At 38.9% G+C, this 26,660-nt stretch overlaps 1 protein-coding gene across 1 annotated transcript in view; it reads left to right on the top strand.

Annotated features, from left to right (window-relative positions):
* VWA8 (von Willebrand factor A domain containing 8) overlaps positions 1 to 26,660 on the top strand; it is a 3,458,065-nt gene that overhangs the window by 1,612,330 nt on the left and 1,819,075 nt on the right. The window contains exon 23 of the mRNA XM_044071701.1: positions 14,253 to 14,388. Within this exon, the coding sequence (XP_043927636.1) occupies positions 14,253 to 14,388 (136 nt within the window). The remainder of the gene's footprint in view (positions 1 to 14,252; positions 14,389 to 26,660) is intronic.

Here is a 26,660-nt window from a genome sequence, read left to right as displayed (position 1 = left end):
TACCAGGTGTGAGCAGGAAGGCAAGACTCTCTCTGCCGTGGGAGTCCATTTTTCCACTCCCTCTAGACCATACCCTAAGGGTCAGAAGAGTGGAAAGATGTGGTTCCGGAAACCCCAGGGAGCCGTGCCTGACACACGTGGTGAGTTTCCCTCCAGAGGCAGAGGAGGGAACAACAATAGACATCGCCCGCGGGGATCCGCAGAATCAGGGCAGCAGAGAATCTTTCTCTGACAAGCCCTTCCAGCACCCTTGTGGGGCTGCCTGGCTGTCCGCCTTCGGAAGCAGTCGGGGGAAGGTTGTCTCTGTACCCAGAAGCCTGGCGTCTCATCACTCGAGACAGATGGGTACAGTCTATCATATCCGGAGGTTACAGAATCCCGTTTGTCCACACCCCTTTAAGATCAAATAACCCCATCCCAGATGTTCCAGCCAGTCTAAGGGAACAAGCAGTACAAGAAATTTCAAGACTGCTAAAAAAACGGGCCATCCAACAAGTCCCAGCAGACCAGCAAGGATCCAGAATTTACTCAAAGTTCTTTTTGGTACCAAAAAAGACATGGGACTGGAGACCCATTTTGGATCTCAGCAGACTAAACAAGTCTGTTCAAAGAACGAAGTTCTGGATGGTCACGCTTCAGTCATTCTACCCTTTTTGGGTCAGGACAATTGGATGTGCTCCATAGATCTTCAGGATGCGTACTACCACATCAAAATGGACAGGCGTTCCAGAAGGTTTCTCCGCTTCCGGCTGGGAGCCAGTCATTACCAGTTCAGAGCCCTGCCCTTTGGTCTCACCACAGCCCCCAGGGTGTTCACCAAATGCATGGCAGTGGTTACCACTCACCTGAGACGGCAAGGATTCCAGGTGTTTCCATATCTAGACGACTGGCTCCTTACTGCTACCACCAGACATCAATTGCTGAGAGCTAGGGATTATATCATCCAAACATGCTCCAACCTAGGTATCTCAATAAATTTCGAAAAGTCTGCATTGTCACCTTGTCAGTCTTTAACCTTTATAGGCGCAAGATTAAATACAAAAGATCTGTCCGAAAGACTTACAGTAGACAGAGTGGCAGACATTCGTCGACATGTACAGGGATTATTAGGATGCAGAAAGATTCAGGCCAGATTCGTCCTAAAATCCTTGGGTCTCATGGCAGCAGCGATTTTATTAATTCCCCTGGCTCATTTTCACAAGAGGATTTTCCAGTGGATGCTTTTCACCCAGTGGTCCTTTTAGCAACTTCCTTTGTCTCACAAAATAATAATCACACAGTCTTGCAAAGACCAGTTGACTTAGTGGATATTCTCACAATCAGTACCCCAGGGCAGACCATTTGTCCTTCCTCCTCCAGTTGCCACGGTGACCATGGATGCCTCCCTGATTGGGTGGGGGGGGTGGCATTTTCAGGTCAGGACTGTCCAGGGAACCTGGCAACCCCACAAGTTCCACTTGCACATAAACGTCTTGGAGATGAGGGCAGTGCTTTTAGCGTTGTAAGCTCTTCAGAACTCTCTACCCACTGGGAACATTGCAATTCAGACAGACAATATGTCTGTAGTGTGGTACATCAACAAGCAGGGCGGAACCAAGTCATATCCTTTATGTCGAGAAGCACTCAGACTATGGCAGTGGATGATCTCCTCTCAATGGTTTCTGACAGCAACGCATATCCCTGGGAAGTCCAACGTCATAGCGGACAGGCTAAGCAGAGCTATTCTCATGCCTCATGAGTGGTCTCTCAACCGGACAGTAGAGGGCAAAATCTTCCGCAAATGGGGTCAGCCTTGCTGCGACCTTTTCGCAACTCCATTCAACAGCAAGTGCGACAGTTTCTTCACTCTCTTCCCTCTTCCCGGACACTCCCCCAGAGACGCTCTAGTTCACGATTGGCCCCAGGGACTACTGTATGCATTCCCACCCTTTCCACTAATTCCTAAACTAATTCAGAAAGCTACAGTGCTGGGTTGCAGGATGATCCTCATTGCCCCCTTGCTGGCCTTGACAAATCTGGTTCCCTTTCCTGCATCATCACCTTCTAGAGCAGCCTTGGAATCTGGACCCAGTTCCGGACCTCTTGATCCATCAGTCGGGCAGGCTGCATACATCTCTTCAGTCTCTCAACCTCACTGCTTGGTTGCTCCACTTCCAACCTTAGCCAAGCTTCCCAGTATTTCCAATTCAGTGCGTGAGATTATCCTTTCTTCGCACAAACCTACAACCAGGAAGACTTATGCTAGTAAGCGGAAATGTTTCTCTTTCTGGGCAGAGGCTAGAAATATAGATCCCTTCACAGCCCCTGTCCATAACGTTCTGGACTTTTTAGCAGAACTTTTTCAAACAGGCTCCTCTTTGGCCACCATTAGAGTTCAATTAGCGGCAATCTCTAATTTCCATACGGGCCTGTCAGAAACCAGCATCATGTCCCATAAGCTTTGCAAAGCCTTTCTGAAAGGAACAATCTTGCTCAGGCCTCCAGTGAGAGATCCCCCGCCTCCGTGGGACTTAAATTTGATCCTAGCTTCCTTGATACTGCCTCCCTTTGAACCGGCAGCTTCCTGTTCCTTGAAATTGCTTACTTGGAAAACTCTCTTTTTGGTGGCCATTACTTCAGCGAGGAGAGTTTCTGAACTTCAAGTCCTTTGTGTTCATCCTCCTTACCTAGTTTTCCATAAGGATAGAGTTTCACTCAGGACTAATCCTTCGTTCCTTCCTAAGGTCCCCTCCGAAAATAATTTGAATCAATCCATCGATCTGCCAGTCTTTTTTCCAAATTATTCCAACAAAGCTGAACACAAATTACACCAGTTGGATGTTCATAGGCAATTACATTTCTATTTGCATAGGACTGAGCAAGTAAGGAAATCAGACCATCTCTTCCTGTCCTACGCGGAGGGTAAGCAGGGTCGACCAGTGTCTAAAGTAACCTTATCCAGGTGGTTGTCCTCTATTATTAACCTTGTTTATCAGTTGAGGAATAAAGAACTCCCTGCTAAACCTAAAGGCCACTCTACTAGGGCTTTAGCTATGTCGGTAGCTTTTCAATCAAGACTAACTATGGAAGCCATTTGTGCGGCGGCCACATGAGCCACCCCTCATACCTTCATTTCACATTATAAATTGGATCTGGCCTCTAGGAGCAGAGCTGATTTTGGTTCCACTGTACTCAAGAGTCTGTTCCGATGAGCCACCCAGGACTAAGGTGCTAGGGACGCTGACCCAACCAGCAAGAATGAAGGTGAGAGAGACAACTTAACATTAAGAAGTTATGTACCTACCATAACGTTCCATGTTAGTTGTTTTCTTCTCGCCTTCTTTCTTGCATCCCACCCTCCATCCCCCTAGCCTAGATGGACCGAGAAGAGTCCTCCTTCGAGTCTTGTCACTGGCTGAGTCTTTACTGATTTATGTCCTCTACCTTTTTCTTCAGCCCTGTAGCTGAAGTCTTGCTACTGGGACAGTTGTCCTCTTGTATTATTATGGTGCTAGGTCTTCCAAACAAGATCTGGGGGTCTGGCGCCTGGCATTGTGGAATATAGGGAGGCCTCGAGCCAGTAAGTAGCTCTCGAGCTTTAGAAAATGGCCAAGTCGGAGCCGAAGGTCTGCTCCAAACCCAACCAGCAAGAAAGAAGGCGAGAAGAAGACAACTAACATGGAACGTTATGGTAGGTACATAACAACTTATTTAGTTTTGATTGCCTTAAGAGCCAGGTGGTTGTCTAGCAGCCACTGTTCAGTAGAGGAGAAGGCGGTTTGGGTAAGCTTATTTAGTGGGGTTAGAAGGTGAGGAGCAGATAATGGTAGAATCGGCGGCATATTGGATGATGCTGAAGTTTGGAATGGCTTAGTAGAAGTCGTTAATGAATATGTTGAATAGTAGGGGACCTAAAATGGAACCTTGGGGAACACCTGTGGGAGTATTAAGAAAGGGTGAAGTGGTTTTATTCCATTTGACTGCTTGTTGTCTGGTTGTGAGGTAGCTGGAGAACCACTTGGTACAGGAAGGGGATAGGTTTAGTTTGGAGAGTTTATTAAAAAACAGGTTGTGGGAAATAGTGTCAAATGCCTTGGAGAGGTCGAGGAGAAGGGTGGACATGAGATGGCTGGAATCAGGGGCTTTGTTAATTGTTACAAGGAAGAAAAGGAGAGCAGTGGAGGTGCTATGACCGGGTCTGAATCCATGCTGTGTGGGGGTAAGAAGCTGGTTGTTGATGAGATAGGGTAAGAGTTGTTGGTGGATACATTTTTCAAGAAGCTTAGAAATAGGGGATACGATAGCAATAGGGCAGAAGTTTGTAATGTCATTATTGTTAACCTCCTTTATGCAGGGAAATAATAAAGGCTTTCTTCCAGAACTGGGGGACCTGGCTTTCTGGGATAGACCGATTAATTAGTATGCTGATAGGGAGAGCAGTGGCTTCTGCGCCTACTTTTAGGAAGTAGGAGGGAATTTCATCAGGGACATTGGAACCAGGTTTTAATTTTAGGAGAAGTTTTTTTATGGTGGATATAGAGATGAGATTGATAGAGAAAGGTGGAGGTTTGGGGTGAGGGATGCAAGGGGAAGAAGGGATGGGTGCACGCTGAGGAGGGGTTGTAGAGGTTTTGATGAAGGATGATGTTAGCTTGCTTATGGTCTCTGAGAAGAAAGAGTTAAATTGGGTGGCTAAGTCAATGTCAGAGGCAACTGGGTTGGGGCAAGGGTTTTCTTTTTTTCATGCGTTGAGGAGGGATGAGATTCCTTTCCAAAATAGTTTTGGATTGGTGTTGTCGTTAGTTTGGAGAGTGGAGAAATAAGCTTTCCGGTTTGAGGTAATGCGTTTTTTGACTTTATTTCATAGTGTTTTATATTTTTTTAGGGTGATAGTAGTTTTATTTTTATGGTAACATGTCCAGGCTTTGTCACGGAGTCGCATGATAGCTAAGGTGTTTTTGGTTAACCAGGGTACAGGGTTACTTTTTATACATTTTGTTTTTGGAGAGGCAAAGAAGTTGAGCAGGTTTGTGAAAGTAGAGTTAAAGTAGGAGAGAGCATTATCTAGAGGAAGAATCTTTAATGGGTTCCAGTTTGTGCTTTTTAATGCATTTGAGAAGGTTTCAGAATTGAAGCTCTTTAGGCAGCGAGTGGAAATATAGGTGTGAGTTAATTGTATGGAAGAGGGGAGACAGTGGGCAAAAGTGGGGAAGTGGTCAGCTAGTGGGTCTGGGAGAATACCACTATCAGAGATATAGTAAGGATGGGATATTAGAATCCACTCTATTCTACTTCCAGTAATGGAGTTCTTGGAAGGCCTGATACTGGAATTGATTAGTTGTGTAAAGTTATATAAGTTAATATTGAGTGAGTTAGTGGGAGACTGGATTGTGGCCCAGTTTATGTTCACGTCTCCCAGGATTATGGTTTTGTGAGTAATGTTGGTAGAGACCCAGGAGAGAATATCTTCAAGGGATGAGATATTGTCTCCAGGGGGACTATATAGAGATAGAACAAATGTGAGTTTATGCTTGTTTAGGTGGAGTAGGGCTGGCATTATTTCTGCCTTGCCAAATTTGGGAAAGGGTTTGGTATAGGGGGTGACTAAGAGGGATGCCGAGTAAAGGAGTGCTACACCCCCCCCCCCTTTTTGTGTCCTGTCGTTCCTTAACATGCAATACTTAGGAGTCATTTCAGAATCTTGTATGTGGGGCTTAAGCTAGGTTTCTGAGATGGAGAGAATACCGGGGTAGGTATGTAGAAGCTAGGCATGAAGGTTTGTAATTTTGTTACATAGGCTCTGATCATTTAGAGGTGAGAAGTGGAGGGTTTTGCTTGTTGCTTGGGAGGGGTAGGTGTGGGGTTGAGGGGTTGGATTTGGTGTGGTAGAGGGCCCTGGGTTTGTGTGGATGTCCCCGGAGAGAAAGATAGAGATAAGATGATGGATGAGGTATTTGGTTTGTTTGGGGTATAGTATACAGGTAGAGAGGTTTGTGGACATTAGACTGGTGTAGTTGGGAACAGTGTTTTTAGAGTTGGGTAGGAGTCTATAGGGGAAGAGCATGCTAGTGTTGAGGGGGTAGAGATGCTCTGGCAGAATCCCATTTTCTGAAAATGTAATTTAAGTCATTTGAAGATATCAAGCTACGCATTATATTTAATAATGTTTGCAACTTTTCCTCCAAGTCCTGGTATCCAACACTTATTTGCTAACATAAATAGTTTATTCTGTTATGACCATGGTAAATATCTGTTTGTCATCGCTATGTTTGAATTGTATTTTTTGCATAATAGCAGTATTTTACATAAGACAGAACTGCCTTAAAAGATGAATTTGCTATTACTGTATATTAACTGAATGTAAATCTTTCAACATATTGTTGTATAAGATGTGTTTCTTATAAAAATATTTTATGAACTATTTAATTTATAATATTTTAGAAGCTTGCCTCTTTCTGACCATTATTCCGTCCAATGTTTATTGACAAAAATGTTAAATGTTATAATCATTTCTTTTTATAGATTTGTATAGTTAAGTGATGATACACTGTAATATTTTTACAAGTTTGATGTTAAGATTACTTCTTGAAATAGTTTCATAGGTTCATAGGTGTTTACTAGGCTAATGACCACAAGGACCTTTTTAAGCCTAGCCATGCATCCCAAATCTCTGACAGGTTCTGATACCCTTGATAAGTGTAAGCCTGGGCCTGGCAGATGAACCATTTACAGTTTACCTGTATCCATTAGAGACATGTAAGCCTGGGCCTGGGAGATGAAACATTTACAGTTTACCTGTGTCCATTAGAGACATAGGTGCCAAACCAGGGATGAATTTCCAGTTTCCCATCCAATTGTCCAAACTGCACTTAAAGTGGATTAGGGAGGAATTCTGCTTCACATTCTTTTCTTGATTTGATTGTGAATAATGCAGATATTTTATTGTTCTGAGGTGGTGTCTTTCATACATAGGTTCATAGGTGAGTACTATAGCAATAACCCATGCCTGGGTGTGGGTAATGCTGGATTTACCCATGGTTGGCGTGGTTTGGTCCCGAGGGAAGCCGAGGACCAAACAAAGACAACCATGGGTAAATCCAGCATTACCCACACCCAGAAGTGGGTTATAGCTATTATACCATGGTGTTAGTTTGTTTTGTATTATGTTTGTATTGTTGTTATTTATGTTTTTGTTTGCTTTTTTGTATTCTTCCACTTTTGTGAGATAAAATAGTCCACACTTTCAGTTTGTGTTTATTGTTTATTTCTGTTTTAATTTAAATACATGTTATTTTTAGTTTTTCAGGAAATGTTAGGAAAGGGCTAGGTGGTGCTTGGTATAATATAGTTTAAGCAGTGTAGAAGTTTATAACGTGTAGTTATGTTTTAGTAGTTATAGGTATGTTGAAATGTGGTGTAGCTTTAATTTGTATTAATTTTTTAAAATATGTACTTTTACTATTTGGTCACTAGATGGTGGTGTTGTATGCGCTTTTATTAGATGTATGCTGATGTGGACGTTCGGTATGGTGTGTGTTTTTGACTTTGCGAGGGATGTGTGGTGTGTTTTAGTATGTACATTTTGGAGTTGTCTGTGTATAGGTATTGTAGGGAATATAGGTAAGTGAATGGTTTTATGAGAATGCTTGGTTTTATTGTGTTATAAGTGGTGGTTATGTAGTGTGTGTGTGATGTATTTGCGACTGCATGACTTTTTATTTTTTTAGTGTTCGAGGTGAGGGAATGAGGAGTGTAGTATGGAAATTGGTTAGTTTTCTGTGTTTTCGTTAAATTGTTGTGTGTTTTGGGTATTAGATTTTCTTTACTTTACTGTTTATTTGCTGTCGCCGCATGATATTTAGCGACCGGACTTTTTGCGTTGTTTCTTGTAGGATTTACTATGTGCACGCTGGTTGGATTAGCCAATCAGCATGCACGTTTGTCAGGTTTGCGATGTTCGCATGGTATAATAGTCTAGTTGCCCTTGGGTGTTATGTTAAACAAGGCCATTTTCATTTTATGAATTAGATTGGTATTTACCATTTTGTTTGAGACGCTGTGATTTCTACAAGATATTAACTAAAAAAGTTAACTCAACCATTTACTTAATCCTTATATAGTCCAAATGTTCCTGATATATGCAAAGAGATCAAGACCATTTAAATTCTAGATAATTGGTTTTAAACATGTTTGGTCTGTTTGTAGTTTTTATTCGGTAAACACGAACACATATAAAACCATCCATTCATCCACAACCCCCTATTTCCCATTTTTGCACATGTGGTTGAGGTGTCACATATCCAGTGATGATTATGTAGAACCAGTAATTACACTGCCAGGTGGCTAACTCTGCTGCAGATACATGTATACTTTCATCAGTGCCTTCATCTTATTAATTATAATTGAACATCCTATGGTTAAACCTGATAAATTGTCAGCATTCATCATTTACTCCTCATTCTGTTCTTGATTTGATTGTGAATAATGCAGATATTTTATTGTTATGAGGCAGTGTCTTTCATACATAGGTTCATAGGTAAGTACTAGGCTAAGTTGCCCTTGGGGGTCATTTTAATAATGACCAGTTTCCTATTTGGTACTTGGGTTAACCAATAACTTTTAATATTAGATTGGCCTTACACATCCCATGGTTGGTAATTGTATATTACCCACATGTGAATAACTGGGATCATACTATAGATAATTGGAGGGGACCCATGACTGGGACAAAGGATTTAGGAGCTGCCTCTATCCACTAGTAGTAAAGAAGACTGTCCTGGGGTAAATTTTTATAACCCATTCATAGATTCAAGTTGCGCTTGAATATGAACAGGAATGTGCTTAGTTTTATGAGGATGGGGAGTCTGTTTCAGTGCAGTGAAATCAACTACAAAATATATCTGTCCCTCCAAATCATTCTGCTGATGTTGCAGAAGAGCTTTAGATCCCTCAGCTAAGCATCTCTGATGCCATTTGACTTGCTGATGTGCAGTAGGTCCACCCATATTTGGTCAGAGGATGCCTTGTGTGCCAGATACAGATAATATCTTAGCAGTCTGTAGGATACTGAGCGTAGTAAAATGGTTTTGAGCCAGTCCATGCAGGACTTACTGTTTAGGTTTTGTATCCTTTTAGTAAGGTATCTCTGTGAGCATTCCAGTTGTTGCATGTATCTGGATAGATATATGCCAAAGGGGCATTATACTCTTTGATTGGTCTAATGAGGACTGAGTAGTGGGGGCAATGACATCTGTAGATTTAGTCACAATCCTTTTGTTTATAAGTTACACAGTACAGAAGGACTTGGCCAAGATAGAGTCTTCACAGTGTAGCACCTTAAATCTCCTGTAGTAGAGGGCCATGGGATATTTGCAAATGACTCCTCAAGGACATACCAGTGTTTCAGCTACTTGGCTTATGAATACCCATGACTTTTCCTTTTTAAGTATTTTTGGGTACATTCAGGCCATTAAAGCCTGGGGTCTCCAGGAGGTTTAAGGTATTAACACAGTAAAGACTAGCTTGGCTGAGTCTTTCTTGCAGTTTTTACTGAGTGGATGGCTGTGTAACCTTTTTACTTTTTGTTTGGTTATTGTTTGGGATATCGATCTATCTTTACTTATAAGTATTTTGTCTTCCCAACAACATCAAATGATCAACAACAGAATGTCAGCACCCCTTTGCAAATGCTCCAAGGAGTAACCTCAGAGCATGTAACTATTAAAGTGTCTTTTGTTTTGCTATATCCAACATATAGTTTTCTCTGACACTGTAGGGAATGCAGACTCTAAAGGAGGTTGTATAGCTAACATGCAGAAGCTCTTAAGGCAGCAAACCAGGTTAGTTTATCTGACGGTGACTCCAAAGTAAGACACAAAGGTGCTTCATTCACCAAGCCAAGTAAAGATGAGGTAATGATTAGTTGCCTCTCAAATGCCAGGATATGTAATGTCATTAAAGCCATCAATCCCTTCACCCCAGGTACACACAGGACTTCATCATTGTCCACATTGGAGTGAATGACTTGAGACACACCTCCTTGGATGATATGAAGAGAGATATGACAGAGCTCTCAGAATATGCATCTGGAAAGGGAGTGAAACTGTTATTGAACAGTACACTACCATCAGCAAGAATGATGCTGCAATATAAACAAAAGATAATTCACTTTAGTTATTAACTTGACTACTAGTATTACTCTAGGGGGATCCATTATATATCAGCCTGGGAGGAGATGGTTGACAACCCTAGCTGCTTTGCTATGGATGGTTTACATCTCTCTCCTTGTGACATCTGTATATTGGCAAAGCCTCTTTTATTCCCTATAGTGCCTTTTTTCAGGCAAGGTCATTCTCCTCAAATTATTCACATAGCCAGCCACAAAGAAAACTATATACAAGTAGCACTCCTCAAAGTTAGAAGTCCAAACAAAAGTAGCACTCCTTACATGCATTCCTAATCCTTTCAAAATATCGATATATGTGTAGTAACTGAAATATCGTTTCAGAACAGCAAAAGTATCCCCACACTGCAAGGTTTTAATGCCCATTCCTTCAGATCGAATGCGAAATTACAAGTCTTAACTGACTGCCGAATATTTGTAACTACGGTACCCCCAATTACTGTACCCCATCTGTGATACCAGCATATCTTAACAGGCTGGCATTCCTTACCATAAAACCAAAAGCTGTCCTCTTGGGTTACTTCAACTGTTTCTCTATTGACTGGGAAACCTACAACACAACAAACAAGTAAGCACAGAAATTCCTGGATTTCTTTAATGCCAACTCCTTGGACCAGCTATTCCAAAAAATATTACACCTGGTCCCCACAAATATAGCCTTTATATTAAGAGCCTGCATATACAAAATTACTGGTCAAAGCTGACCATCATGCAGTAAATTTTAATCTAGATGTGAGACCTGACCATCATGCAGTAATATTTTATCTAGATGTGGGACGTGAGTCATCTTGAAATCCCTCCATCTTCGGAGACTACTCCAAGGCAAATCTACTTCAGCTGATGACATGATGAAATTCAAACACCCTTCTCAGCTAGATGATTCTGCTTCTGTTGCTGCAGTTTTCACAGTTCTAAGCTCACCTCCAAGCTACTATTGTGGCCGTGGTCCCCATAAATGTAGTGCCAAGTTTAATTGCAAACCCATTAGGTGGAACCCCAGTTTCAACAAACTCTACAATAAGAGGAATACACTTCTAACCCATAAAAGCAAACTCAGCACGCCACCAGCTAGAGAAGAGCTCAAAATAATACAGAAAGAACTTGGAAACAAAATTAATTCCTCCAAAAGCAAGTATGAATTGCGACTAGCCAGCCATGCTAAGGATAACCATAAAACCTTTTTAAGCTATGTCGGAAATCATTTTAGTTATAAATAGTGCTTGGAGTTAAAACAAATTAAAATGACATGCTTGACCCTTGATATTGCCAACATGTTAGGCAAATTCTGCTTAAATTTTATCTTCTATCTCTGCCAGATAACTCACAGCATCTTGACATACATATGCCACCTGCCCCAGATCACCTCTGAACAAGTCCTAAGCACTCTCTCCAAGGGTAAAAATCATAGCTGCATGAGCCCTGAAAGAATGCCATATTGTTTTCCTGTGAGCACCAGACACTAACTGGCTTTCTCATTATTACATGTATTCAGTCACAGCCTCTCCATTGGATTCATGCCAGAAGTATGTAGAATTGTTGTAATCATACCACTTCACAAAGGGAAACCCACAAATGACCCCAGCAACTGTAGATCCTATTAACCTTGCCAGTCTTATCTGTAAGACAGTGGAGTGAATCATTATGGACCTTATAAATAAAGACATAGGCAGCCTTCAAACTCTGTACCCTAATCAATTTGTGTTTGTTAAAGGCAGATCCTATTTCTTAAGCTTGGTGGATTTTTTGAACAAGTCACTAAGGCTTTAGACTCAGGTGAATCTGTTCACACAATATACCTGGACTTGGCCAAAGCCTTCTTTACCATTCCACAATCAGACATCATTGATAAACCAATCCAATTAAATGTGAACCCCTATGTTACCCACTGGATAGAAAACTGGCTTACCGATAGGACATAGTCTGTTAGTGTTGCCGGCACACTTTCATATATAGGAGCTGGTATCAGCGATGTCTGTCAGAGATCAGTCCTGGGGCCATTCCCCTCTTTGGTATATTCTTCTCTAACATTAAACAGACACCAAAGGCTTGTGGCTTTTGCGGTTTGCTGATTAATGCAAAATTAGAGCTACCACTTATACTTCAGATGAAATGTGCATCCTTCATAATGGTCTAAATGTTGGTAAAATGTGGTATTTGGGTCACAAAAAACAAGCTAAATATAAAAAAATACAGCATTGTATTTCTTGACAAACCTGGGCACTCCTATTCGTGTCATAAAGGTGACACTCCCCTAAAAATTTACTTTGGCATTTGGGATTTGGGCATCTTCATTGACAATGAACTCTTCTTTGACCACTGCTGTCAGGAAATCTTTTTTCTTTAATCAGACTAATCACCGAGGCATATCTCTATCTAAGGAAGTAATTGAGCCCCCACACTTCCTTTATCAGACAAATAATAGAATATAATATCCCATTTAGTGTGTACTTGGCTAGTCGTATGACCCATCTCAAGACTCTTCAGTGTTTCTTTACCAAAAAAAATTAAAGGTGTGTTCATCTTGAGTTACCTAAACACCTTAAAGTACTCTCACACTTTTCTGTTTTCTGATAACTATTGAGTGTGATCTCTGCCTTGCCTACAGAGCCTCAGAAGATCCACTTCTTTATAACCTTTTACACATCCATAAAACAAGTACCACCCTAAGCAACTGCTCAAGAGACCTGAATTACCACCAAAACACAAATAGGACCTCTTAGAGGGTTAGATGTCTTTCACACAGAATAACCCTTTTTATCTATAAACCCAATTTATAGGTAAAGCAGAGAAGCACCATGACCCTTTTCAAGCATAACCTGGGTGACTGGATGGACAGTTATAAGTACATGCCCCCCATCTGGTCCCTTAAGCCCTTATAGAAAGAAGACACGACTAAGTCAGGGTATGGTGTTAATTCATGTCTTGGTTAATTGGTGGAATCATTGACTAGGCTACAAATGGTCCACTGGATCATCAAAGTAATGTGAACCTACAAACAGTAAATTACAGATATTCACACTCATAATCACCCTACATAATACTTAGTACATTACTGTCAATAAGTAATACACAAGTATTATTTACTAAGGGAATGCTATTAGTGTTATTGCTTGTGTGATTCTGGCTGGTGTGGACTTTGAGATATATGGCTTCTATATTGTGGATGCTGATGCCCCTCCTTGACATATACACGAGCAGTGGTCACTCCCCTCTTTGCACTTACCCAGTGTGGATGTATCCGTTACCTGCTGTGAAGCATCTGTTTGTGAATCATGCTGATCTGCTCTGTCTTCTGAATGGAAATATGGTTCACCTTGTGCTGAACTAACCTTTTCCAAATTCTATTCCTAATATTTTAATCATATTAGACTTATTATTGTAATATGTGCTTTTTGACTTTGTATTTCATTGTGTCACATTCACTTTAAATTAGCGTGTAACAAATTAACAATTACAGAGGAAGACAGTGAGTGGTAATGCTAAAGGGCATTAGATACATGATAAATTTAAGCTGACAGGTAGTATGGTCCAATACATTTGTGTTATTGTATGCATTGTTAATAATACTGTTCTTGTTATTGAGTACAAACTGAACATTATTTTGTACTCCCAGGTCTTATTTTTATTTGCTTCCTTAATACAGATGGAGTATTTCCCTTTGTTTTCCCAGCTGCTTTGCTTGTGTGTATGTAAACTATTCCATGTTTATTAACCAGTATGGGATTGATCCTTTTCAGGCACAATTGATGCTAGTCTCCCATCATTACTGGGTGATGTGGCTGAGCTTCTTCATGGTCTCCTTGGTTGTAAACTTAGTAATAACGCATATACATACATACATACATACACATATACATGTGTGGAATATGTAGACACACACACATAAATTTGTGTATCATGTATGTGTGTGTGTGTGTGTATAATTATATATATATATATATATATATATATATATATATATACATATACATACACACACACACACACACAGAGATATGTAGAGAAAGAGAGGACAATAAAGATATTAAAATATTATAACCAGATGCTGTGTAGACATTTTTCTTGATTGCATTTTTTTTTTCATTTCTAGGTAAAGGCTGTAAAGATGGGACACATATTAGTCATAGATGAAGCAGACAAAGCTCCAACCAATGTCACATGCATTCTGAAAACACTAGTAGAAAGTGGAGAGATGATTCTATCTGATGGTAGAAAAATTGTTGCCAGTAAGTGCTTTTCATTTTTTGTTGTGGTTAATATAGTAAATATATGTACTTGCATTTTTCTATTGGTAATTTTTTGCAGTCAGCAAAGGTAGATAAAAATTGTTCAGTACAATTTACAGCTTTTTTTATTCTCATTTATTTTCAGTATTCATTTAGCTTGTTAATTTGTAATCCAATTGAACCAGGACTTTTTTCACTGGATGCTTTGATGGAAAAGCTCCAGTAATCCTATAACAAAATGCAAAGAATATGAAATGAACACACTGTAAGACCATTTGGTATAGGTAAGCAAAACATAGTGTGAAACAAATCATGTAACAACATTAATGAAATTTAAGAGCATTCATATAAAATAAAAGTAAGAATTAACTGCATGTATCTGATATGCATTCCTGATCTGGAAGTAGTGGTATATATCAAGCATGGGAAGACAGGCGGCTAACTAGTAGATGGGCTGAAAGAATAATAAGATATGAGGTGAAGGAATATTAGAAATATATCAGACTGGCAAGAAAAGGTAGATTAATGGTTAAAGCTGTATGTAAGATATGGAAGTAGAGAGAAGACAATGGAGACTATGGGTCAAATAGATGACTAATAGAGAGTAAAGAGCATTTGACAGACAATAGGGAAATGCAAAGCTAAATGTAATACGATATAGACTGAATTTAGTACCTGTGAAAATTGGCTAAAGGCTACAGAGGTAAGGAAATAGGAAGTAGAACAATAGGGGATTTTAAACAAGAAAAATACGTGAATGGGATAGGTTTAGGTATTAAAATAAAAACAGAAAGACAAATGGAGTATTTATATAAAAAAAAAACTGGCCTGGATTCAGCCTGTTTGAATATACAAATACGTTGTAAAACAGGTACTGGAGAGTAAGACTGGAATCTGATTGCAGTGCCATGCAGGAAATGGCAGTCAGTTTACAACAGGGATCCTGCTTTGCACCACTTTTGGTTTTGTTGTATGTGTTTCATATAACTGTACCCGGATCAGTGCCAAAGTCTAATTGTAACTCAGTGTCAGTGGCACAACAGGTAGCACACTTGTGTTTATTACAGAAGGCTGTGGGTTTCGTTCTCTCACCAGATAGATTACTGAAACTGCAGTGCATCATAGGTGGGGTGCTGCACTCCTGAGTGTGTCATACTTCTGATGAGATATTAAACTGAGGCCCCATCTGCCTAAGTTGGTGGTAGTTCAGGTGGATGTAAAAGATCCCATATCACCTACATATCAAAAAGAGCAGGGATGGTTTATTATATCAACACTTTTCCATCAGTTTTTCATTATTTACACATTCATTATATTTACACTTAATATCATGCCTTTTACATCACAGTAAAACACTTTAAATGTTTATCTTCCTAAATGCATATAAAACCCTTTTCACCCTCCCATCCGTTCCACCATAACCATTTCTTTATATCACATATTACTTCCTCATCATTTTTTTCTTTTGTTATACAGCAATTCTTCACATCATTTTCTCTGTAAACACCAAATAGCAATGAATAAAATTTTGTCCCATTTTCAATTTCCTTTTCACTCCCAACCTTATATTTCCCATATAACACCATGTCCATAAAAATGTTTTTAAATACTTTCTAGTCATAAAAACTTTTAATAATGTCCAAAAATTTTCATTTTTCTTACAATCCAAAAACAATGTTGTAATATATCTTTAGTATTAAAGCTATTACACATTCTTTGTTCTATTGTTGTACATTTTTTGTCCCTTTCACTGGCAGTTTGTCTGATAATAAATGCCACAGAAAATCACTTACTTCAAAACAGATTCAAATGTTTCCTACCTTTTGCTTATTACTTTATTGTATTCAGCCCCCCCCCCCCACCATTTTCCCCAAGGATCAATAAAATAATTGCTTTCATTATTTTTATACCATGCTTTCCTTTCCAGCTCTACTTCATTTATATCACTTTGCCATGTCTTATTTTACTTTATTTCCTCTCTCCCAATTTTTTTTGTTTCTCTTTTCCTTTTCCTACCCCACCCATCCTTATAACTTTATATTTTTCAAATAAACATTTTAGTGTTGTCTTTTTCAGACACTTTTTAACACCCAGAATAAATTTATTGACACTAACAAAACAACTGAATTTATTAAATTAAATCCCCCCTTTTCTGTTACATTATAAACTATGCCTCTTTTGACTGGGTTCAACATTGTTCCCCATAGAAAACTAAAAAAAGATAACCCAATAATTCATATTCCATACATTTTGGAAACATGTACACATCACCTACATAAATATGCTAGCTTTCCTAAAATATATGTATTTAACATATGTTCCCATTTTCTTAGGGACAAGTAAATCACCCTCCACCAATCTGTCATCTTTCTTATTTTTTTTAGAACTTCTCCCCATTGTTCTATTACTACTTGCTCCCTTCCAAGCTTAACTCTTAGAGCATTCGTTTCAGTTCTGGTAAAATAAATTCCCACTATTCTTACCATATCTCCAAAACCCCTTATGTTTTGACTTATTTAACTGTAATCCTACTGTACCTAAATTTGTTCTATTCTGTATATTCTCTTTCATCCAATGTTTGTTCTTGACTACTAAGACTAAATCATCTGCCTTGGTTAACATTAATGTTAGGCGTATCCTTTCCTTAACTTCTCATCTACCATTCTCTAAATTTGATCTACAAGCTTGTATAACTTCATTCATTACCATCCCAACTTGCCATATGCTCAGTGAACAGTCTTGCTTTAACTCTCTTCCCTGGCTTATCTTTTCACTACCACATACCCATCCATTCACTACCACAGACACCAGAATTTTCATAAATTGTCCTCACTATCCTTCTTATTTTTCTCCTACCTCATATTCTTTTAAAATATTCAACATTTCCCTGTGATCAGTTGTATTAAATGTCTTAGCCACATTGCATACTTTTACTTTTCCTTCTCCTTCCCCTTTATCTATACACGCAACCATTTCTTTAATCATCACTAGCATTTCATTCACTGTCTTACCTTTAACCCTATACACCCAATTCATCCAATTCTTATTTCATGACAGCCATCATTCTTTCTTGAATAATCTTTATAAATATTTTATAGTTAGTATTTCCCAACATAATTGGTCCCAAGTTTTTTTTTTATTTCTACCCTTTCCTCTTTTTTCCATACAAATTTTATATCTCCCTTGCAAATCTCATCTTTTATACTTTTTTTCCATCCATTCATTAAGTATTTTCAGAAAAGCATTCTTTTCATAATCTGATATTTCTGTATAAAAGCTGTACCCTAATCCATCTGGACCTGGTTTGGATTCTTCTTTCCCTTCCTTTCAGGCATCCTCTAACTCTTATCTCTCTATTCTTTTTCCATTTCTTCCACTACCTCCTTTTTCACCTTCTTTACTTTTCATACACCACGTCACACTTTTTTCTCATACATATTCTGTGCATACCTTTCATCTGTATCCATAATTCTCTGTTGTTTATATTCTAACTGCCCTTTATCTTCCTTTATTATATTCCTTTTTCACTCATTACATCTCAGTTTCTTACCAAAAATGGGGAAACAACTTCTTTTCTCCCTTTCAAATAATACTTTTGCGTAAATATCATTCTTTATATTTTTTTCTTTATTATATTCCTATATTTTATTTTCTGCTTCTTTTTGAAGACTTTTTCCTGACCCTTTCTCTACTATTCATTCACAGATTTCTTTTTGCTTATATTATCTTTTCCTTTTTCCGTCTCATTTTAAATATATATTTTAAGCATTTCTTTATATAACATCTGTTATAAAATGACTTCATTGTCATGTGATCTTCTCACAGCTGCCCTCTTTCTTTTTTAAGGCATTCCATTACTGTAGTTGTTCCTGTCAGTCTTTTTAACCCTTTTCCTTCTTTTATTATATTTTCATTTGCTCCTATTATTGTCCATACAGCCCTTTGATCTGAAAGCTTTGTTTCTCTGATTCCATATTTTATTTCTTACCACTCATTTTTAAACAAAATATAATCAATCTCTGTTTTAATTAACCCTCTTATAAGTATATTCTCTCCCTTTACCTTTTCTACCATTATTTACAACCTTTCACAGAAATTTTTTACATCTTGAGCTATTTTCCCTTATACCTTTCTTCAATTAAAGTCTTCTACCACCATAATAGACATATTTACTATCACATAATTTAGAATTTCCTCAAACATTTTTTTCTGTGTTACATTTGGATATGCATGCACTACTACTATTATAAACACATTCTGTGTCTTTCTTAAATCAAACACCAAAATCCTCTCTGCTACCACCACCATTATATCAAATAGTTTAATCTCTCCATGTTTAGTAATACTGCAATACCTGAACAATTATCACTTCCTATAGTCTTTTCCACGTCATCTCTAGTAAGTAAACAAATTACTTTTGCATCTGTTTTTTCACAGCATTCAAACACTATAATTCTTCTAACATCACTTTTCATACTGTTTGCATTCAGTAATGCTATACTTACCTTTCCCTTTTTTGCATTTTTAGTTCATAGTTTGGCTTCATTTCTCTCCTTCTCACCCTTCCCCAGTAGAACGTTCTGCCATTTTAATGACTCGGAGCTCAAATCTCCATCTTCCCCCTCTGTTTTGAATCTCTCTCTATATATGTGTTTCTTTTCAAGTATTAGTTTGTGGACTTCATCTAGTTCATCTTTTTCTGTGTTGTTTTCTCATACTCCCCCCATCCTTTCATCATTCACTTACACCCTTTCTTGCATATGAACCTGCTCTTCTTCCTCATTTTATTCACTTTCTCTGTCTTCATTAATTTGTGGAGAATTAAATCAAAATGCTGCGCATTTCCTCAATTCATACAATATGGTTGACATTTTTTATAGAATGTCCAAACTCTCCATACTGTGTCTACACCTTCTTTTTGTACAACCCTGGATTAAATGGGATTCATTCCCCTCACTTGTTCTAAATTTCAACAACTGTTTTCTTTTTAACTGTGCATTTAAATTTTGATAACTGTAGTCCTTCCAAGGAGATATGTTACTTCTCCTTTCTCTTTCGTTGATGAATTTTTCTGTTAAAGCAAATAGTTTAAACGTTATTTCACAGAAAAGTTCAATTCTTATATGTATTAATGCTCTAATAACTGAAGGTGGCAAAGTGACGCAGTAGATAGCATTGTGCCCTCACAAGAGATTCTCCAGTTTAATTTTCAGCCATGGTGTCTACTATGTCGAGTTTGTATGTTCTCCTTGTGTTTGTGTGGGTTTCCTCCTGGTGCTCTTGTTTCTTCTCACATTCCAGAGACACACAGTAGATGGAAAGAACACTCTAAATTATCCATAGGTGTGAGTGTGTGTGCAAATGTGTGGTTTGGAAGAATAGCAGTGGCAGTATGACACTTGTCATTGGTTGATTGGCACTTTTGAAGTGACACCCCAACCCCATATGTAGAAATGGGAAGAGGAGTTGTGGCTGGATGGATCAAACAAACTGAATCCTATGAGTATAACAAGGATGTCTAAAACAGAGTATCTGTTATTTGCTGTAAAGACTTTGTTTTCACCAGCACAACAGGCCTTTTCCTCCAGTTGTCAACAGAACCAGTTAGTCTCCTCTGCACCTACAAATTCTTTCCTTTCTACATGTTTTCTCTGGAACCTGCTACTACTGCATAAGTCTTTACTTTGGAAACACTGCCATCGGTCTCTCTCTGCTTACTGCTTTTTGTTGCATCATTCTGAAGCCCAACACAGAGCATGCCCTTAAATTCAGGTACTCCACTGGCCAGACATACACTGTCTGTATCCACACCATCATTTACAGCATTTTTTAATGTTTCTGTGATCTCTACACTACCAGATATTTTGTCCATTACCACACTCCTGTGAATGGTCTCCAATTCTTCTGGTTCTGCTTTTACATTTTGTTTTTGTAAAACAGTCACCCAAACACCCTGATGCCACAATATTCCTCAATAAAACATATTTTTCCTTGTAAGTTAGTATATTTCTCCTTCTCCATCTTAGATTCAGTGATCACTGGTAACAGCCCTCTTGCACTACCTATTGATCACATCACAAAGAGTAAGGGTCCTTTAGATATATAATCTATGTGTAAAAATAACTCTTATTTCTAAAATATTTACATGCATTTACTAATGTACCCACACACACACACACACACACACACACACACACACACACACACACACACACACACACACACACACACACATATCCACGTATATATATGTACACACACACAAATCTGTTTACACAATAATACTAAATTTTCAATCCTATTAGACCCCACTACTTTTTCCATACTCATCTGATTTTGGTTAATATTGTTGCTAAAATTCATTCACCATTAAACATAATTTCATTTATTATTTCATTCCATATAACATAAAATAATTTTTATCTATTCTTTTAACACATTCTTTACTTCTTTTAGTACGATATCCATATTTAATCATATCCATGTTTATTTTATCCACTTCTTTTGTATCTTCAAAAACATCTTCTATATATAGTTTTCTCCATAAATTTTTACTGTTTTACATTTCAAAAACACATGTTTCTTCCTCTTAATAATGTAAACATAATCTGTCACTTTTCTTCTTATAGGGCATATTTTCTATTACTGGCAATTTATCAATTACCAGTCTCCACAAAGCAAAATCTTGGCATTTTACTTTCTGATTACACCATTTGCTTATTTTTATAGCTTTATTTTTTCATCTGTTTTTTTTTCCTTAGTTTTACACATTAATGTTTTATCATTACATTCTTATACCACACTTTTTTATCGTTTTCTATATCAGCAAATTTTATTTTCCACAAAAATATTTTTTGTAACATTTTATTTATTCATATATACACTCATCTTTTTTACTGTTTTTTTACCATGCCCCCAAATTTATCAGACAGTTTTGCTACTAATCTCTCATCTTTTTTGTTTATGCACTTTAACAATTTGTACAAATTTAATGAAGCAGCATATTCCACTAGGTTAGTTAACCCTAAACCTCTTTCTTCTTTATTTACATATAAAACTTCTCTTTTTACTGGGTTTAATTTAGAACCACATGTATCTGTGGTAATTCATTTTCAAAATACTGCTGGCAATATAAATATACTTGCTAAGTATGCATTTTTTCCCATCAGTACTGAATCTATTAAATAAGCCTTTTATCTGAATGATAATTTATATGTTCTCCAGAAAAGACAGGTTTGTTTTACTTCTTTTGTTTTTTGTTTTCCCACTGAATTCTACTTACATCTTTATTCCCAACTTTTATAGCTAACACAGAAATTTAATTTATTGTAAAATGTATACCCCCAATCTTTACTACATCAACTAAACCTTTACTTTTTTCTTTATTTAAAGCAGTCCTTATCATCTCTAGACACCAATTTGTGCAATTTATTGCTTTTTATCCAAATTTATTTATTTATTTATTTATTTATTTATTTATTTATTTATTTGCAGTTAATATAATGTCATCTGCATATGTCAACAGAACTGGATTTCTTAACCCTTAAGGTGTTATATACCCTGTCTCCTTCATTGTGTAATGTATTTCCCCTACTATCACATTCATAACTAATGCAGGAGTATACAACTTATTGGACATCCCTGGCTTTACACCACTGTTCATGTGTACCTTTTTGGCTTAACCAGCCATTTACAAGTATTTTACTGTATTATTACTATATGTGGCTATACATAATTTCCAACTTTCTCATTTATATTATATTCTTTCAATATTACCCATAAGATTTATTGTCCAATTGTGTCAAATGCCTTATTATGGTTTGTTGTCATGATTCTTCTTTTCTGTTCTTAAGATAATCTGCAATTTATCTAACTATAATTCTTTACAACCCTTCCCCTTTTTACTATATACATAATGTTTTCCATTTTTAGTTTCAAATCTCTGTTGTGTTATTTTCATAAATTTTGTATAATCAATGTTATTGAATACTATCGGTCTCCAGTTTTTAATTGTCTTCTATCTTCCTTCTTCCATATGAATTTACACATTCCACTATATAACACCATAACTCTTTAAAACAATTTTTTGCCAGTTCCATAATTTTTTATATATTTCATACTATATTTCATCTGGTCCTGCAGCCGAATCTATATTCTTTATTCTCTTTTTATATTAGCTTTTTTTACCTTCCAAAATTTTTCACTGCCTTCTTTTTTCTTTAGACATTTCTTGTACATACACTATTTTTAATTCCTCAGTTCTTTCTGTTTTTCCTTTTACATTTTTATTTCTCTCATTACACTACCATCTTCCTTTAATAATGTGCTTGAGTAACTCAGTACTACTCTTTTTCTTTGTAAAAATATATTTGCATATATAACAATTCTTGTATTTTTTCTTGATTTCTTTCATATAATTTTTTTTGTTAAAGTACTTTCTGTCATTATGTTCTAAGTCTTCCAATGCATCATTATATATTCTTTTATATTTTGCTTTCTCTACTTTTCTCACATCATATTGTCACCATAAAAACATTTTTTATATTTTTCATTAAATATCCATTATTCAGACCAATTTTTTATAAAATGTTCTCATAGCAATATGATCTATCCATAACTGTGCTTAACTGTATTGCTAATCTCCTTCCTTCTTCATTCCATGCTTTCTCATTTATCATTGTGATTCCTTTGCCTATTTTACATGCTCCTTGTTTTCCTTTATTTCTAGCCATATTACAAGATGAACAGAAAAGTCTGTTTCCACTACCCCCTTCTCCTATAACTAAATGTTCTGATACTATGAAATAATCTATTCCAGTTCTATACATACCCCCTTTTTTAAGTCCATGATTTTTTGTCCCAAAGTTTTAACTTACCACATCTTATAACTTCTAATATTTTTCTTATATCATTCCTTTCTTTTTACACTTGCCTCTTAAATCACAAAATTGCAGTGCTTAATTGTCGCATTTTTGCTAAGGTTACCTCTAATATCCTTACTGTATTTTTACAGAATATAGCTATTCCAGAAGACCTGTCATTTTCCAAATTCAAGATTACCTTTCTCCCTATAGTTTCTCTGTTTGTAATCTTTCTTCATTTGTTAAAAATCTTGTGTCTTCTAATATAATCGCATCTACATCACATGTATTATACCACTCTAAAATTCCTATTTTTCTTGTATTTTTAATAGTATCCTCATTTACAGAAAGCACTCTAAAATTTTCAATGTTAAGTTGTCAATCTCGCCTTCATTCTTGCTTGATGGGTTCGGAGCCGATCCTCGGCTCCGACTCGGCACTTGCTAAGCTCGAGAGTCACTTTTACCAGCTCGAGGCAGCCCCATATCCCATGATGCAAGGCGGTAAGTACCCAGATCTCGTTTGCCGCTTCGCTGATGAGGTCCTCCTTTTACCAGCTCCTGGTAAGTGATTGTTATATTACTACTTTTGCCCCTTTCTTCAGAAAAAACTTTAGATAATTAGTTTTAATACAGTTTTAGTCCTTTTCTGACAAGATTTTCCCTGACTCCTTAAAAATTTCTAGTCAGACTTTCTCCCATCCCATCCCCCCCTTGTTAGGGTGTGTGTGTCTGTTATTGATAGTTTTATATAATTTAATTTCTTGGACTAGTGTTGTGTGTGTGTGATTCACTATGTCTAAGGAAAGGGTCTCAGGCTTTAAGAAGTGTGACTCGTGCTGTCAGAAGATGTCTCTGACAGACGGTCACACTTCTTGCCTTTACTGCCTGGGGCCTCTTCACCTGCAGGACTCCTGTGCTATTTGTCACTCTTTCAGCCAGAGAGTCCTGCAGGAAAGAAGAAATAAATTAATTTTGAGGGGCCTTCTTAAGCCAGAGGGCTCCCCGGCTAAGTCGGCTCCATCTAAGACTTCAAAGTCTTCCAAGGCCCAGGCTTCTGTATCCAAGCCTGTGGCCTCGGCTCCGACTCTTTCAGAGTCGAGATCGGCTCCGGCTGGAGCCGACTGTACTACGATTCTGGTTCGACCACTTCGGTGTCGGCTCCGATCGGTTCCGACCACCATGTGGCTCAGGCATCGGTGTCGGCTCCGACACCGTTACTTTTATGGCTGTATCGGCTCCGGCTGGAGCCGATGCATCGAAGCTACCTGTCGGCGCCGAAAAGTTGTCGGCTCCGACAGTTTCTGTGGTTTCATCGGCTCCGATGGTTCCTTCGAGGAAGAGGTCTAGGTCCCCTTCCTTGGAGCCGATACTTTCGGCTCCGGCTTCACCTCTCCTCTCGGAACGGAGCCATCGGAGCCGATCTTCAAGGTCATCCAGGCTTTCTGACCATGATTTAGAGAGAGTGGTCAGTAGATTACTTAAGTCACAGGCACTGGCCCAAATGCTACATAGTCCGTCTCAGCAGACGACTATTGGTCCACACCCCATTGCAGTTCCTCCTTCGACTTGGAGTCTTCGGGAATGGTTACTGCTACGGCTGAGGGACAGATACCCCCTTCTGTTCCTTCAGCCTCTACTCTTATCTCCTCTTCGAGACCTTCCTTAGAGGGATTTGGTGGCCGGGCTTCCCTGGTCTCCTCCGAGGGGGTGAGTGGCATCGGACCCTTGTCCGAGCCCGCTCTTCCCCTTGGAGCCTCGGCCTTGGTGAGCTTGGCTCCGACATCTGCCTCAGAGCCTTCCCTTTCGGTGGGCCCTGGAGTTCCTAGTTCTTCGGAGCGGGTTCTCTCGGACCTCCCTGGGAGGGGAGCCTTCGAGGTGATGAAGAGTGTGCTGGCCACTGGTCTCAGACAGCAGTCTGTTCCCTTAGCTCCTCCCTCTATAGTGCCTGTTGACATCTCTGCCACTTCTCTTGCTACAGGACCCAGAGATCCTCCGCCTCAGGTTTCCCCACTGGGAATATCCCCCTCTTCCGAGGATTCTCCTGATTTGTCGGGAGATCCTCCGCGGAAGAGGACTTGTAAGAGGAAACACGTAGACTCCCCTGAGTCTATCACTTCAGATACTGACTTAGATGAGGCAGAAGGATCCCCAAAATCCCCCTTTGAGGAGGTCTCCTTCTCAGACATCCTAGAACTCCTTAGAGGGGAAACTGGCCCACCAATAATCCCTCTGAGGATGAGTCAGTATACCTGGAGGCGTTTGGATCTCGGCCCTCCACCTCCTGGGTGTCTCCGCCTTTCGACCCCCTTATGCAGGTTATTGCCCGAAAGGCGTGGGCTGCTCCTGACTCTGTAGAGCCAGTCCCTAGGAGGCCTTCTAAAATTATTACTGCTCCTTCGGACAAGCAATTCCTCACAAAAGGTGTCCCCGCTGATGCCATGGTGGTGGCGGCTGCCACCAAGAAGGAACTTGCAGATCCTTCCGTACCTGTCCATCCTCCTAATAAGGACTCTAGGACCATGGATAGGTATGGTAAGCGGATGTTTTCTTCAGCGACCTTTTCTATGCGTTCGCTGAACTACCTATGTCACTTCACCAGACTCCAAAGGGATATCCTTAAGGAGCTAGGTGAAGTTGTGCAGGATCCTACAGCTGCAGGGGCTCAGGAAAAAATTGCTTCGCAGCTAGGAACCCTTAACTCCATTGCAAACTCCTCCATGCGGCTAATATCATATGCTGCTGATGGAGCGAGTAGGGCCGCAGGTACAGGTGTGGCTCTTAGACGCCAAGCCTGGATGCAGCTATGTAATTTTGCAGATCCCTTTAAGGCGTCTTTCACAAACTCTCCCTTTGATGGGTCAGCTTTGTTTGGCCCTCAAGTGAAGGAAACATTGACCAGGTGTGAGCAGGATGGCAAAACTCTTTCTGCCGTAGGAGTCCGTTTTTCCACCCCTTCTAGACCTTACCCCAAAGGACAGAAGGGTGGCAAAATGTGGTTCCGCAAATCCCAAGGAGTCACGCCGGATTCACGTGGTCAGTTTACCCCTAGAGGCAGAGGGGGTAACAACAACAGACACCACTCTAGAGGCAGAGGGGGTCCACAAAACCAGGGAAACAGAGAGTCTCTCTGACAAGCCCTTTCAGCATCCCTGAGATGTTGCCCGGCTGTCCCTCCTTGGAGGCAGTCGGGGGAAGACTATCGCTGTACCCAGAAGCCTGGCGTTCCCTCACTCAAGACAGATGGGTACAGTCGATCATATCCGAGGGTTACATAATTCCTTTCGAGGAAAGTCCTTTCTATCCCTCAAATTCCCTTCCAGATGTGCCACCCGGTCTAAGGGAAATTGCAGAGTTAGAAGTCTTAAAACTACTGCAAAAAAGAGCCATTCAGCCAGTTACAACAGACCAT

This window comes from Protopterus annectens, chromosome 5.part0 (assembly GCF_019279795.1).
Source record: "Protopterus annectens isolate FY-2018-M chromosome 5.part0, PAN1.0, whole genome shotgun sequence".
Classification (NCBI taxonomy): domain Eukaryota; kingdom Metazoa; phylum Chordata; order Ceratodontiformes; family Protopteridae; genus Protopterus; species Protopterus annectens.
This window is presented reverse-complemented; position numbering and strand designations above follow the sequence as displayed.